This window comes from Leguminivora glycinivorella, chromosome Z, assembly GCF_023078275.1.
Source record: "Leguminivora glycinivorella isolate SPB_JAAS2020 chromosome Z, LegGlyc_1.1, whole genome shotgun sequence".
NCBI lineage: Eukaryota > Metazoa > Arthropoda > Insecta > Lepidoptera > Tortricidae > Leguminivora > Leguminivora glycinivorella.
In genome coordinates this window covers 4,831,895-4,847,564 of record NC_062998.1, presented here as the reverse complement: position 1 = coordinate 4,847,564, position 15,670 = coordinate 4,831,895, and the positions used below count along the sequence as shown (strand labels likewise).

Genomic DNA, 15,670 nt, shown 5'->3' with positions numbered 1-15,670 from the left:
GTCACATCACTAGTCTGTGAACAACTGACAAGTGCCACCAAAATGCCACGAGTTACCGATGTGTACTTACTGTACTACACCTGCTAATATTTTTGTAAAATAAATAACGACTAAGTAAGAAAGTAATTTGTTAAAAATAAAATTTTCTTGGTGACTTGGCATGACTAAACCCGTTAGATTCTTGCTTTCTCTCTTCGATTCATTCTCGATGCTTTTGCAAAGTTGGGTCGGTCGGATTCCCACTAGATAGCAAAACGCCATCTAGGATCGGTGCTAAGTACTATTTATAGTGCCGTATTACATTAGTTTGGCTACTCACCGCGAGATGGCAAATGTGGTTCGTCAGTGTGTAGTAAGTATATTTTGAAACAATGTTACATGTCGGTAGCTAAGACGCGTTGTAACTTTATTTGTGTCTGTCAGTCTCACTGTCGGGTGTCGGGTGAAAATGTAAATAAAAACAATCTTTGGTATACTATCAATTATACATTTAATTAAAACTACCTATTCTTTGGTCTACACAAACATCTAAAACAATAAAATTTAAGTAGATCATAAAATTAACAACAATATATTCATTTACTCTTACCATGTAATATGTACATTATAAGTTAGCAATTTACACATTTACAATAAGAAAAATATTCAACGACGATGATAGAACTTTACCTAATGATAGAACTATATTTAGTTGTTTACCTTTTATTTAACCGCGCAAACTATAAGACTTACGATATCTAGCTAACAGAGGGGGTTAGCGGAGGGGGGAGTGGTCGGCGAAGTCGTGCGCGTCTGTATGTGCGTCTGTTTTTGTGGCATCGTATCTTTGGAGCGGATGAACTGATTTAGGTTTCGTTTTTTTGTATGAAATCTCAATTACTTAGTCGGCTAAGAACAGCCATGTTTGTGTTAGTTATCAGCCAATATTAGCCAATTTAAATTTTGTGTTAGTTATCATTGACAAGAGATAAGCCTTAAAACTTTAAAACACAATCAGGACCGATTTTTATGCGGTCAAAAGGCACAGATTCGTTCAAGCCAAGATGGCGGCCGTCGCCAAAATGGCGGCGCAGAGGGGGAGCGCCGCGAGGGACGCCGCGTGGTCGGCGAAGTCGCGCGCGTCGGGAACGCAGCCCGCACACGTGCAGCGCCCCTGGTGGCAGAAACCGGGCTCGTCGTCTTCGCTGAGACACTCCTGAAAGATGAGTATAATTACATGTCTAAACTATCTAGATGAGTGGTTGGCAAATTTTTTTAAGGGGCCAAAATTTGAAAGAATTTGAATGGGCTAGATTTTATCAATATTTCATTTTACTAGTGCTGGCCATATCACACACTATTTTGAAGGACCGGTGGAGGGTTACATAAAATCCTTTCGCGGTTTGGATTGCACCAGGCCGTACTTTGCCCAACACTGAGCTAGATGATGAGATTCTAGAAATGGATTCTAGTTTCTAGTCAATTTCTTTCTATTTTCGCCAATTTTAAACTAAATAGTACTAAATATGTATGTACCTATTTACTTGAAATGCAAACTACAGATTTTACATTAGTATATTAAACTACTAAAATATTAAAAACCTACTCCTAGTGTTATCATTATCCAAATATACCAATACCAAATTGCAGTGGCAATGGAGATTCTCGCATTGCATGAGCTATCTCTGTCAGGAGTGAGCTTACCTCGTCAGCGTGGCACTGTTGTCCTGGGCGCCTCGTGACGTAGCACCGAGGCGGGGTACCGGCGGCTCTGGCGTGGTAGGCACAGGAACAGGCGCCGTTGAGGCACATCGTGGCACCCACGGCTCTGGAGCCGGAGAGATTCTCGCACTGAATGCGCTATCTCTGGCACCTCTCTAGCTGTGAACCTACCCGGTCAGCGTGGCACTGTTGTCCCAGGCGCCTTGTGACGTAGCACCGAGGTGGGGTGCCGGCGGTTCTGGCGTGGTAGGCACAGGAACAGGCATCGTTGAGGCACATAGTGGCACCCACGGCTCTGGAGCCGGAGAGATTCTCGCATTGAATGTGCTATCTCTGGCACCTCTCTAGGTGTGAACCTACCTCGTCAGCGTGGCACTGTTGTCCCGGCTGCCTCGTGACGTAGCACCGAGGCGGGTTACCAGCGGCCCTGGCGTGGTAGGCACAGGAACAGGCGTCGTTGAGGCACATAGTGGCGCCCACGGCTCTGGAGCCGGAGAGATTCTCTCATCGCATGAGCGATCTCTGTCAGGAGTGAGCTTACCTCGTCAGCGTGGCACTGTTGTCCCGAGCGCCTCGTGACGTAGCACCAAGGCGGGGTGCCGGCGGCTCTGGCGTGGTAGGCACAGGAACAGGCGTCGTTGAGGCACATAGTGGCGCCCACGGCTCTGGAGCCGGAGAGATTCTCGCATCGCATGAGCTATCTCTGTCAGGAGTGAGCTTACCTCGTCAGCGTGGCACTGTTGTCCTGGGCGCCTCGTCACGTAGCACCGAGGCGGGGTACCAGCGGCTCTGGCGTGGTAGGCACAGGAACAGGCGCCGTTGAGGCACATCGTGGCACCCACGGCTCTGGAGCCGGAGAGATTCTCGCATTGGATGTCGTATTCGCAACTGTCCCCGATGTTTTCTACAGCTGTGGAGGGAAATTGAAATTAACGAAAAACATTCCAGAAGTCCCGTTTCAGAACTAAACATTGGATTTCACATGTTTCGTCTACTAGGATAGAAGATTTTGAAAAACTAAACAGGGCCAAAAACATACCTATCGAAATCACGAAATTAGTTACTATCCATCAGCTCGCAAAAACATTAATGCTCCTATTGTCAATGCCATGGCAATGGCAGCTGATTGAGCTGATAGATTTAATAGATTAATGTTTGTTTAGGGCTGGAACAATGGTTGCTGATAGGACAGACATTATAATTACACTGCAGAAAGACTTTGCTATCGTTTTGCCCAGCTAAGCCCTTCTAGCAACAGCATGAGTTACACTATACGCTAACCTGACTACTCGTGTTCTTGCGTCGTCGCTTTGGCGCCATCTATGAACTGTATACTCACACTGCAGACAGACGTTGGTATCGTTCTGCGCGGCAAAGCCCTCCTTACAACGGCAGGTGCCCTTGCACAACATGCCCACACCTGCGCACTGCCCATCATCTTCACAAGGCTCGCCTAGATTGGCATCGCGTACGCATCTGTGCAAGCGAAACATTCATTAAGTACATAAATAGGATAGTTATTCAAAGATACAATTAAAAAAGTGGTATACGTTTGTAAAATTCAAAGAAAATACATTAACCACATTCATTATCAATATTATCATCAGCGCAATACAGAAATAGCAAGACCGTTACTTGCAGCGCCACCTGTCAGATTATTGGGAAATTTTATAAACAGCAAACGCTACTAACAGAGTACAAACAGTATAATAAAGAGCTGTACAGTCAGCTGCAGAGAAAAGGAGACCCCCTGCCATACAAATTTGTATGCAAGGGGGTCTAGTTTTCTCCGCAGCTGACTGTCTCTTGTACAGTATGGCCACTCCCGGTCCTAACTGAAAGTGCCGCTCACCCGCTCTCGGTTACTAATAGTAGTTACCTCCTGTCAAAAACGCGACCAGTCGACCTATTTTATCTCACTCATACAAGCATGGTACGCGTTCACCTACACGAGCGTAGAATGTGTGCGTAGGAATGCGCCTTTTTCATTTATTTGATCGCCATTGTCCGAGGTGTGACTCAGTGCAGCGCTCTCTATTGAACGAATGTGTACACTTTGGAGTGACTACTTACCGTGTACCATTGTCTCGTTGGTTGTAGTGCAGCTGGCACTGGCAATAGCCGCGTATGCAGAACGCCTGCTCTTCAGCGGCTGCCTGTTGGATGTAGCAGTTTTCGTCGGATACGCACAGCTCGCCAACATCTGTGAAATATTATCTTATGTAATAATATATTTTATACAGATCCTATCCCTGCATGACGTGTGCCTTGACTCGTATTTAAATGCCATGCCATTCAAGAGTATTTGTCAAAATCGAAAAAGAAGATACTGGGAGTGGGCTCCTAGTGCACACTAGTGCTGTCCCTGAGAGACTGCATCTGTTGAGAGACTCGGAGCGGAGTCAGTTAATGTAGGGATGTATCTGTCACTCTGTACGGGATAGACAGTTTAGTTATAGTCTGGCGGACACACCTGCTATTTTATAAGTCAAAGAAGCCCTCAGAAGGGGGTAGTTATCGTCGACGATGCTGTCAGCTCCGCTCCAGTAGAAGATCCTCCACCCCAAAGTATTTGAGTTCAAGTTTTAATGTTACTTACGGGCTATCTTATAGCATCTGTTGTTGACGAAGACATTCGGAATCCTACACTAAATACTAAACTAGTGCTGTCTCTGTCACTTTGTACGGGATAGACAGTATTTGTACAGTCTGGTGGACTCAAGGGCTATCATATAAATCAAATGAGCCTTCAGCAGAAGCTACTGTCCTTGCAACGTTGCGACCTGGGTCGGAAGTATCTACACGTCTCGCGCTCCAGAAGAAGATCCTCCAACACGCCCAAAATATTTGTGTCCATGTTATTAGGAGTTATATTGGATACCTATATTGTTAAATCTACTTACGGGCTATCTTATAGCATCTGTTGTTGACGAACTGCGTGCCAGGCTTGCAGGAGCACGTGTTTAGAACACATTCAGAGTGCACTCCGAGGCTGGTGTGGCATTGGATGTGCTGCTGACAGTGCTCGCCGAATAATGCCACTGTGGACAAAGACAGTTAGTTACAGCAAAGAGGATCAAGATATAGAGAGTTACTGACAAATTAAAATATGTAATCACAGTGCATAGTCTGACATCTCTTGACACAAGCTTAAAACTTTTAAACCTCACTTTTGACAATTTGGCCCATATTCTTGGCTTGATACGTGTTAAAATGTCAAATATTAATATTAGCGATAGCGACATCTAGCCGAGCGTCTCCTAAATGTGTAACGCCATCTAAGCCATCGTACCTTCTTCTATATGGTTCTGAGGTAAGTTTTTTTCTTAGACTGTAGCTGTCTATACGGAGTTACACATGTCTTTAGTTACAGTTAAATATGGAGACATAGAAAGTCAGTAGCAGATTGTAGTGTCATCCCTTTCAAATCAATATGTGTGAGAAAACGGGACGACACTACGATGTTGCCACTTTTTTATTTTACTCTTTTTGGTAAGACTGTACTGCTGTGTTACATATATGTATAAGCAAATAATGAGCTAAACGTGTAACTTGCGTTCTGTGCATCTAATGTGAGAGTTGATACGAGATATCGCATACGAGATTTATTACAAATCGGCCTATACGCGGTCCGCCGCGAATGAACGTAACCTAAATAGTTCGTGTACTTTTTCAATTCAATTTAAATTTATGTAATAAAATGTAACATTACAGGAGAGATCTAAATCTTATCTATCTAAAGTCCTCATGGTGGCACTACAAAGTGGGTTTTTTAAAATTATAAATGGGCTTACTCTTGGCCACAGACTAGCCAAAGGCAGAGGGGCGTTTTCCAAATTAAATCCCGAATATCGAATTTCACCAGATTACGACGTGTTTGGGCTCATTCATCTCAGAATCACGGGCTGATTCGATCCCGACGATAAAAAAAAAGTGTCCTATTTTTTTTCCTTTTACGTCACGATTTAAGTATTACTACGAGCGTGACGTATTGGAAACACGAATTTGGTATGGAAAATTTGGAACACATTTTTTTTATCGTCAGGATCGAATCAGCTCGTGATTCTGAGAAAATGAGCCCAAACACATCCAGATCTCGTGAAATTCGATATTCGGGATTTAATTTGGAAAACGCACAGAGACGTGGGCTACGATGGAGTGAGCTCGCCCAGAAGATACCTGTTCGTCTTTGATTTGAAGGTTGCCGAACTAGAATTCAGTAAATACTACTTATTCAATAAATGTCTTACCTAGGGTTGTAAATAGAAAAAAAAAAACAAATGTTTTTTTCAGAATTATGAAAAAAAAACATGAAAAAAAACCGAGCACCATGGTTTTTTTTCTAAATATGGTTTTTTTTCAGATGAACAAATAATACGACAATAACGGTTTTTCGTGAGTTGTAACGTGTTTCGATAACAATAACGTACATTTTAATTCAATTAACATTCAGTATACAAACGTTTATTGGGGAATCCCCGATGCTGCGTGTAGCGTGGAGAGGCGGTGGTGTTGCCAACAGTAAATAGTGATAACTACCAACTACAGATTTCATAAATGTTACTTTTATAAGACCAGAAATTAAAGTTATTTGACTAAATTCGTTTAATAGTTAACATTAAGTCTAAAAAACCGTATAAAAGTATTAACTACTTTGCAAATTTTGAGATTTCATACTTTAGAAAAAAAAACATACTCCAGAAAAAAAACTGTTTTTTTCACGGTTTTTTTTTTTTTTCAAGCCAGAAAAAAAACCGTTTTTTTGCAACCCTAGTCTTACCCCTAAAGCATGCCTTCTCAGCGTTTTCGGTGGCGGCGTAGATGAAGCCGTCTTTGCAAACGCAGTAGCTGCCCGCCTTGCAGAACGCGTTGTCCGGACATTCGGGGTCGGTAGAGCACACGTTGCCCGTTCGGCCTGGAAATATAGAAGAAAATGTTTAATAAAATCACGTACCTAACTATTATCAAAGAGGATCGAGTATTATAGAGAGTTACTGTCGAAGTAAAATGTGTAATCACAATCACAGTGCATAGACTGCCATCTCTTGACACAGGCTTGAAACTTTTGAACCTCAGTTTTGACAATTTGGCCCATATTCTTAGCTTAATATGTTTTAAAATGTCAAATATTAATATTAGCGCCATCTAGCTGAGCGTACCCTAAAGGTGTAATGCCATCTAGGCCATCGTACCTTTTTCTGTATGGCACTGAGGTCCGTTTTTTTCTTAGAATTTTTCTCTCTATACGGAGTTATTGTCTTTGCTAATACATACATAGAGGAATAAGTAAAGGAAGAGTTGTAAATGCGGGTTAAGGGTTAAGTGACATCTAGTGACAATCAACGTCAATCACGCGTCAAATAGCGTGAATTATCAGTACCACTACTCGATACTAGGTGGCAACAATGTCTCGTCGGTCAAATATTCAATATTACTTAAGAATAGTTTACAACTTATATTACTAGCAGAAGGAATTGAAAACAGAATACTTGGTGAGCGTTATAGACTTCGTTCGTCGCGACATCTATTGACAAGTAGCAGTACTGATAATTTACGCTATTTGACGCGTGATTGTCGCTAGATGTCTTAACTATGCCTATACAAATAAACCGCATTTACTGATGTATGGAGTTACAACTCATTCCTTATGCTACATACTACTAACTACAGCAATTCCCGTCAACTTTGTACAATGCCACGTCAGCAAATTTTAATTGATCCTATTTTGTTACCAACATTTAGTAATATAATTCGACTTTCGTAAGATATATACAGGATAATTGTTATAATTAAGAAAATATAGATACTAGAGAACCTTAATGACGAAATAAAACTTAATAAAATCTCAATTCATCAACAAAATCTTGGTAACAAAATAGGAATTAATAAAAACAAATTTAACTTTTCCCTTAATTTTTGTACAAAGTTGACGGGAATTGCTGACTACGCTATTACCTACTACTACTTAAGACTATTTTTATAATATTTGGGCAAATATACTCGCCCAATACTTGGAAACGCTTGTGGCCTAGCGGTAAGAGCGTGCGACTTTCGATCCGGAGGTCGCGGGTTCGAACCTGCCGGCGTATCATGCTGCCAATTTTATCACTTATCCACGTGGATAAGACATCTGTCACTCTCACACTGACATACTTGCTAAAGCGTGACGGATGCTTTATCCACGTGGATAAGTGATAAAATTGGCAGCATGATACGGGCGGCTGGCTCGTAGGTATCAGTTTTTCTGAACTTACGTGCGAAATGCCATTCGACATTTGCCAGTCGCTTTTCAGTGAAGGAATACATCAACAACAGGACCGATATCCCATACATTACAGGCGCCATCTTGGATTTTTTCCATTGAAATCCTTCCAACATCCGATATCGGATCGGATAATATGGAAACGGACTAAGGCCTTGTTACCCTTCGGGTTGAAAGGTCAGATGGCAGTCGCTTTCGTAAAACTAGTATCTACGCCAAATCTTGGGATTAGTTGTCAAAGCGGACCCCAGGCTGCCACGGCAAATGCCGGGATAACGCAGGAGGATGATGATGATATTTATTAGATTATTTCCATGTTTTAAAATGTTTGCATAATTAAATATACTGTATCCATACTAATCCATACTAATATTATAAATGGGAAAGTGTGTGTGTCTGTTTGTTTGTCCGTCTTTCACGGCTAAACGGATCGACGAATTGACGTGATTTTTTAAGTGGAGATAGTTGAGGCGATGGAGAGTGACATAGGCTACTTTTTGTCTCTTATATCCATACTAATATTATGAAAATGAAAATGAAAATGAAAATGAAATATTTATTTTTCAAGTAGGCATATTACAATGCGCATATGAACGTCAAATAAAGCTACGCCGGCTCTAACCCTACGCCTCAGCCTCGAGAAGATTTCAGTCCCCCCTCAGTTGGGAGGGGGGTATCCACTATGGGACCGGCAAGAAACTCGGCGGGCAACTTCTTTTCAAAACATTACATCTTATAATTAACATGCATTAAATAACAACATACAATTTAACATGCAAAAGTATTCATCAAAGAATATGAACAGACTAGGTACTCTATGGAAATCAATTTCAATAAATTATATTATTGCTTAATAATACGTCGTTCTTCTTCAGAGAAAACATATCAAATTGTCATAGAAGAAAAAGATAATATGAATCTCAATATCATTAAATATGTAATTTACCTACACAACATAAAATATAAAATATTTGATGTGCTTTCTTATCTGAACTGTGTCCTCTATACATAATACAATTATTTTAATTGCTATTCGTTTTTTGTAGTTTCTGGTTCGGGCCATGCATGTTTGTCTGTCAAATAGTCCTCGACTCTGTAATAAGCCTTTAACATCAATGATTTTTTTAAGTAGTTCTTAAGAGCTGGGAGGGGTAATCTCAAAGCAGTGTCAGGTAACTTATTATAAAAATGAATGCATTGCCCAACAAATGACTTCTGTACTTTACGGACACGAAACTTCTTTATGGCAAGCTTATTTTTGTTTCTAGTGTTATAATTATGGATATCAGAATTCTTAGTGAAACAGTCTAAATTCTTAACAACATAAATTATACTATCATAAATGTATTGGGAAGCTACAGTTAAGATATTAATTTCTTTGAAGAGTTCTCTTACTGATTCACGTGTTCCTAAGTTGTAAATAGAACGAATGGCTCTCTTTTGTAATACAAAGATAGTCTGTATGTCAGCTGCTTTGCCCCAAACCAGAATACCGTATGACATTACACTGTGAAAATAACTATGATACACTAGGCGAGCTGTCTCAACATTAGTCAGTTGCCTGATTCTCCTAACGGCGTATGCGGCTGAACTTAATTTGCTTGCTAGTTTCTTTATATGAGGACTCCATTGTAGATTTTTGTCCAATGTTAAACCAAGAAACAGTGTTGTATCTACCATCTCTAAGCATTCATCATTCAAAAGTATTTTTGTATCGATTGGTTTAACATTCGGCAGAGAAAATCGAATACATTTGGTTTTCTTAGAATTAAGAAGTAAATTGTTGACAGTAAACCACTGCAGTACATCAGCTAACGTGCTATTAATTACATTGTAATCCGTAGATTTTCGGTCAACATTAAAAAGCAGTGATGTATCATCAGCAAAAAGTACTATTTCACAAAAGTTTTTCACTATACATGGCAAATCATTTATATAAACCAAAAACAGGAATGGACCTAAAATTGAGCCTTGTGGCACTCCTAATTGGACTACAGTCCCGCTAGAGCGAGTTTTGTTAACAACTACTGTTTGTGTTCTATTGCTAAGGTAAGAAGACATAAAGTTTAGGGCATTTATAGACAAACCATAATGTTCTAATTTCAAAATGAGCGTTCCATGATCCACACAATCAAAGGCTTTTGAAAGATCACAAAATATGCCAATTGCATCACAAGAATTTTCCCAAAAATTATATATATGTTTAATGAGTACCGAAGCAGCATCGGTCGTGGAACGGCCCCTTGTGAAACCGAACTGTTTGCTTGTAAGTAATCTATGTCTGTTGAAGTGTCCCAGTAGATCATTTAACATTAGCTTCTCAAAGACTTTACTTAGTACAGGAAGTATTGATATGGGACGGAAATTGGTTATATCACTCGAATCACCCGATTTAAAAAGCGGTATGACTTTGCTACATTTCATAAGATCTGGAAAGGTGCCTTGTGAAATTGAAATATTATATATTACGGCCAAGTAAGGTGCTATTATATCTATGACATGACTAATTACTTTAACTGATGTTCCCCATAAGTCTTCCGTTTTCTTTAAATTGAGTGACTTGAATGTTTTAACAATATTTACAGAGTCTACTTGACTAAATTCAAATGAATTATTACATTTCTTAACATTAGCACAAAGTAATGAATGGGCTTGAGCCGCAGAAGAATGTAAACATTTTGTGGTGTTAACGGCTATATTTGAGAAATAATCTTCGAATGCCGAGGCAACATCGCTGTTCGACACTATTTGTTGATTATCTGATACAATGTTGACTTGACAATCGCGTGATTTACATTTACCAGCTTCTTTATTTATAATACTCCAAGTTGTTTTCACTTTGTTGTCCGACACTTTCAATTTAGAACTAATAAAGTTTTTCTTGGCAGTTAAACACACTTTCTTGAAGATTCTTGAGTAGTTTCTTACATAGTCCAGGAATTCTGAATTCTTGTTCAGCTCTCTGTTCAGCTCTCAATTATAAATGGGGAAGTGTGTGTCTGTTTGTTTGTCCGTCTTTCACGGTTATTTTATTTATCGTATGGCATTTATACGTCTTACTGGATTTCAATTACATAATGGTTTCCTTAAGTATTAAATCTTAAACTAGAGATTGATGAATGTGCTCTTCAGATACTCAATTGCCGTTTCGCTGAGGTTTATGAGGTCTTCAACTCGTCCTTCGAATTTGGTGAGGGGACATTCCAGGACTATGTGTTCGACCGTCTGCTCGGGGCTACCACACTCGCACTGGGGGGAGTCACACCATCCCCATTTATTCCAGTGGTAAGCACAGTTTCCAACACCTGTTCTTATTCGGTTTAATTGGCTCCAAACTCGGCGCGGTTCGTTTAACCCACGTGGATGCACTTTGGGGTCAAATTTGAAAAGTTGTTCACCCTTAGGATGTTGTGAATTCCACTCAGTCTTCCATGAGTCGTGTATATTCCAATCGGTGTCAGTGTGCACCATCCCAAGTGCTGGCGGTTTTCGAGACTTAAGCCGTTTCTCCCCAAAATTCGTGAGATCTTTATGGATAGGCAGGGTGGGTTGGCATTTGATCTTTAAAGCCTCTCGGAGACAACATTTTTGTCGCCGCAAGTGGGGTGGTTCTATGGCGCTAAGAGCAGGGAGCCAAGAAGTTGGGGTGGGTTTAAGGCAGCCAGTAATGAGTCGCATCGTTTCGTTTAGTTGCACATCCACGGACCCAACATGTGCGCTGTTCGTCCACACAGGGGCACAATACTCGGCCGTAGAGTAAACCAGTGCTAGTGCTGTAGTACGCAAGCAGGACGCTGAGGCTCCCCAAGAGGTTCCAGTAAGTTTTTGGACTATGTTGTTTCGGGTCCTTATTTTACCTTTCAGCTTCTCGATGTGAGTTCGGTATGTTAGGCTCCTATCAAGTGTAACACCGAGGTACTTTGGGAAGTTATTGTGCTGTAAGGTTGTATCACGAAATTTAACTTTCAGGGTCCTATTTGCAAGCCTATTTGACAGGTGGAAACAGCAAACTTCGGTCTTGGCAGGATTTGGGCACAGGCGCCATCGGGCGAAAAACTCGTCCAGCCTCGCAAGGTCCTTTTCCAGTATTGGTTCCGTTGATTCCATGCTCTGCCGCTGGGTAACAAGGGCGAGATCATCGGCATAACCAAATTGGCGTGATACTGTGTCGGGGATATCATGGATATATAAGTTAAACAACATTGGAGCTAAGACAGAGCCTTGGGGTAAGTCTTTCACGGTAAAACGGAAAGACGAATCGACGTGATTTTTTAAGTGGAGATAGGTGAAGGGATGGAGAGTGACATAGGCTACTGTTTGTCTCTTTCTAACGCGAGCGAAGCCGCGGGAAAAAGCTAGTAATATATATGGTAGACGTGTTCAGTGGATACACGTATAACTCAACACCATAGTGTTATAATGGAAAAAATGGATCAGTCGAGAATTGTCCCTTACCTAACTTACGAAAAACTCAATAGTACGAGCCAGGATTTGAACCCGCGACCTCCGGATTGAAAGACGACCGCCATATCCATTCGGTCATGGCTCTTAATAAATAAATTAAAACCCCCGACCGCGACATAGTAGACCGATTTTCATGAAACATGGCTAAGAACACTCCCGACTAACTCAGCTTTCAGACAAAAAAAACTAAATCTAAATCGGTTTATCCGTTCGGGAGCTACGATGCCACAGACAGACACACACACAGACAGACAGACAAACAGACAGACAGACAGACACGTCAAACTTATAACACCCCGTCGTTTTTGCGTCGGGGGTTAAAAATAGAGAGATTGATTCAGACTAGTTTAAATTAAACATTAAATATTAAAATCTAGCAATAACCTAGTTACCGTTGAACTTGTGTTTGTATTGTTTTCTTTGTTCTAGTTTGCAAACAGTCATATATTACCGATAACATTATCAGCTGATAAGATTGTTAGTTGACAATTATACACAAGTCACAAGATTTGAAGACTGGAGTGACTGAGTTTTTTGAAAATTAAATCAAATATACCTAAGTACCTGACTTTATGTATTTACTAGCGGTGAAATCTAGGGTTAACTAGCAACTTAAGGCCCACTTGTACCAACCACTTAACTCAGGGTTAGTGCGTCAAATTCCATATATAATAGTTGGTTAACCAGGGTTTGCGATCATACACACACACAGACAGACCAGGCGGGTGTCTAAGTAAGTGCAGCTACGGGAGCGAAAATGCTAAAATGGAAAAGCGTCCCCCTTTCAATTTGGGAATTTCAGTTAAATATACTAGTGTTATTAACTAGATTTATCGAAAAAAAATGTCCATTAAAAACAACTCAGTTAAAAGATATTGCGAAAACAATCTATAAAATCGAGGTAATATAAAAGAAAGCAAGGGGGAGTGTACAAGTTTCTAATGGGGTGGCAACGCGCATGTGACACTCTTTGAGTTGCAGGCGTCCATAGGTTACGGTGACCGCTTTCCATCAGGCGGACCGTATGCTTGTTTGCCACTGACGTAGTATAAAAAAAAAGAAACAAGTTCATCTATTTGTATAGGGACCGAGCGTGTCAGATTTTGTACTGAAGTTGTTGCTTGTGATTTTAAATAATGTCTCAGGGTCTTGAGTGTTCATAATTTCTGTGTTGTTGCAATTAAATATCACGTAACGAAGCATTATTAATGTATTTGTTGACTTCAAATTTCAAAAATTGACGCCCGAAAGCTGCAAGCTGCGATTAAAGACGGACAACTCAGTGGATTTTACTGAGTCCTTTTGACACGTTATGTAGATACGTTTGCTTGATCTATGGTATATATGATAATATATCTGTGTTTTATACCTATCTATCTACGTATTTAACTATAATTACCTATGAATATAAATACATAAACGTAATTATTTCGATAACAGACGCGCGCAGGAAAACTAAGCCCAAAATTACGTTATTATTAATTATTGTTTAATTATTATTAAACAACAACCAAACAGGCTTAAAAAAATAAAAAAATATAAGTTTCAAGGAAAATCCCTTGAAAATGTGCGTCATACTACTATGTTTACACGTTTAAGACTTGTAAGGTATAGTGTAAACTCGTATATTAATTGGTGTAATTAACTAATAGAGATAACGAGCCAAGGTTGTGATGAAAACACTTCATCTTGTAGTGAGATAAGATATTTTTTGTTGCCATGGCAAAAGATAGTTTTTTGTTCTAACTCTCTTTATATTTATTTTTTAAACTAAAGGAAAAATGGAAAAATTCACACCTCCGGCAGGACTCGAACCTGCGACCTTTGGCCTTGCCGGGGCCATCGCGCTTCCAACTGCGCCACGGAGGCCTGTGGCCCGTTTTTCAAAAGGTACAAGCCTTGTATTACAAGTGTGTTTCCATGACAACCCATACGATTTGACAGTTCGCGCACTTGTAAAAAATTGCCCCTGTGGCCCGTTTTTCAAAAGGTACAAGCCTTGTATTACAAGTGTGTTTCCATGACAACCCGTACGATTTGACAGTTCGCGCACTTGTAATACAAGGCTTGTACCTTTCGAGAAACGGGCCACTGGTCTCTTTATATTGGCACTTTTTTCTATATCCATATCCATACTAATATTATAAACGGGGAAGCGTGTGTCTGTTTGTTTGTCCGTCTTTCACGGTAAAACGGAGAGACGAATTGACGTGATTTTTTAAGTGGAGATAGGTGAAGGGATGGAGAGTGACATAGGCTACTGTTTGTCTCTTTCTAACGCGAACGAAGCCGCAGGCAAACGCTAGTGTTTTATAAATTAAGGTAAAACTAGCTTAATATGATGTCTAATGAGATGTCCTACCTCCCCTTTTAATTTTGGCGGTGGTTTACGGGACACCCGGTATGTACGTACCATAAGTTTTATACATATGTACATACTTAGTAAAATGTACATATAGTCACAGTCACAGTGCATAGACTGACATCTTTCGACACGGGATAAAAACATTTGAACCTCACGGTGGCAAGCATGGCAGCACGATAAAGCCTATCACGCCAGGCCGTCCTTTTAGCACTATTTATAAGTACAATAAGGACGCACCGACGTGATAATGTTTATCCCACTACTGTTAAGCTAAGCCAGCAGTTTTAACCATTTAGCCCATATTCTTAACTTCATGTTTAGCGCCATCTAGCCGAGAATCAATCAAAGGTGTAGCGCCATCTAGAATCTAAGCTACCATACATTTTTCTTGATGGTTGTGAGGAGCGTTTTGTTCTTAGACTTTAATATCTATCTATCTATACGGAGTCTTTGATGACAGGTACCTGTAATTGACGTAAATATAATAAGTACCTACTAAACTAAATTTTATGGCGTTAATGTTGTTTTCATTACTTAAAAACACAAGAAACTAGATTTAAGAAATGCTTAGCCAAATAGACAAATATTTGTGTTCATCACACAAATAAATGCCCTTACCGAGATTCGAACCCAGTACCGAGCCTTAGCAAGCTTTAGGGTCACTAACGATTAAGCAGACCGGTCATCAAAATAATACTCAGTAAAAAAACGGGGTCGAACCCAGGACCACCAGCTTCGCCCGAAAATTAAAACTGCCCAATTACTTTTACTATTATAAAAATAACAAATGATGTAACGAACAATCCATCCATCTTCACTGACCAAGATCCCACGGTCCTACTTCTCACAACCAAAAAGATGTAACTAATACCAAAGAG

At 40.2% G+C, this 15,670-nt stretch overlaps 1 protein-coding gene across 3 annotated transcripts in view; it reads right to left on the bottom strand.

Moving 5' to 3' along the window:
* Nucleotides 1-931: 931 nt before the first annotated feature.
* The window catches only part of LOC125241652 (prion-like-(Q/N-rich) domain-bearing protein 25), a 51,116-nt gene continuing 36,377 nt past the window's right edge, over nt 932-15,670 (bottom strand). For 2 of the 3 annotated variants that reach the window (XM_048150223.1, XM_048150225.1), the window contains exons 3-9: nt 6,482-6,616; nt 4,605-4,742; nt 3,775-3,904; nt 3,041-3,177; nt 2,540-2,611; nt 1,684-1,799; nt 932-1,195 (exon numbers count right to left, since the gene is read on the bottom strand). In XM_048150223.1, coding sequence (XP_048006180.1) covers nt 1,034-1,195; nt 1,684-1,799; nt 2,540-2,611; nt 3,041-3,177; nt 3,775-3,904; nt 4,605-4,742; nt 6,482-6,616 — 890 coding nt within the window. In that variant the 3' untranslated portion in view covers nt 932-1,033. Of the gene's footprint in view, nt 1,196-1,683; nt 1,800-2,423; nt 2,612-3,040; nt 3,178-3,774; nt 3,905-4,604; nt 4,743-6,481; nt 6,617-15,670 lie in introns of all 3 variants that reach the window. The other variant, XM_048150224.1, reaches the window with a different exon arrangement.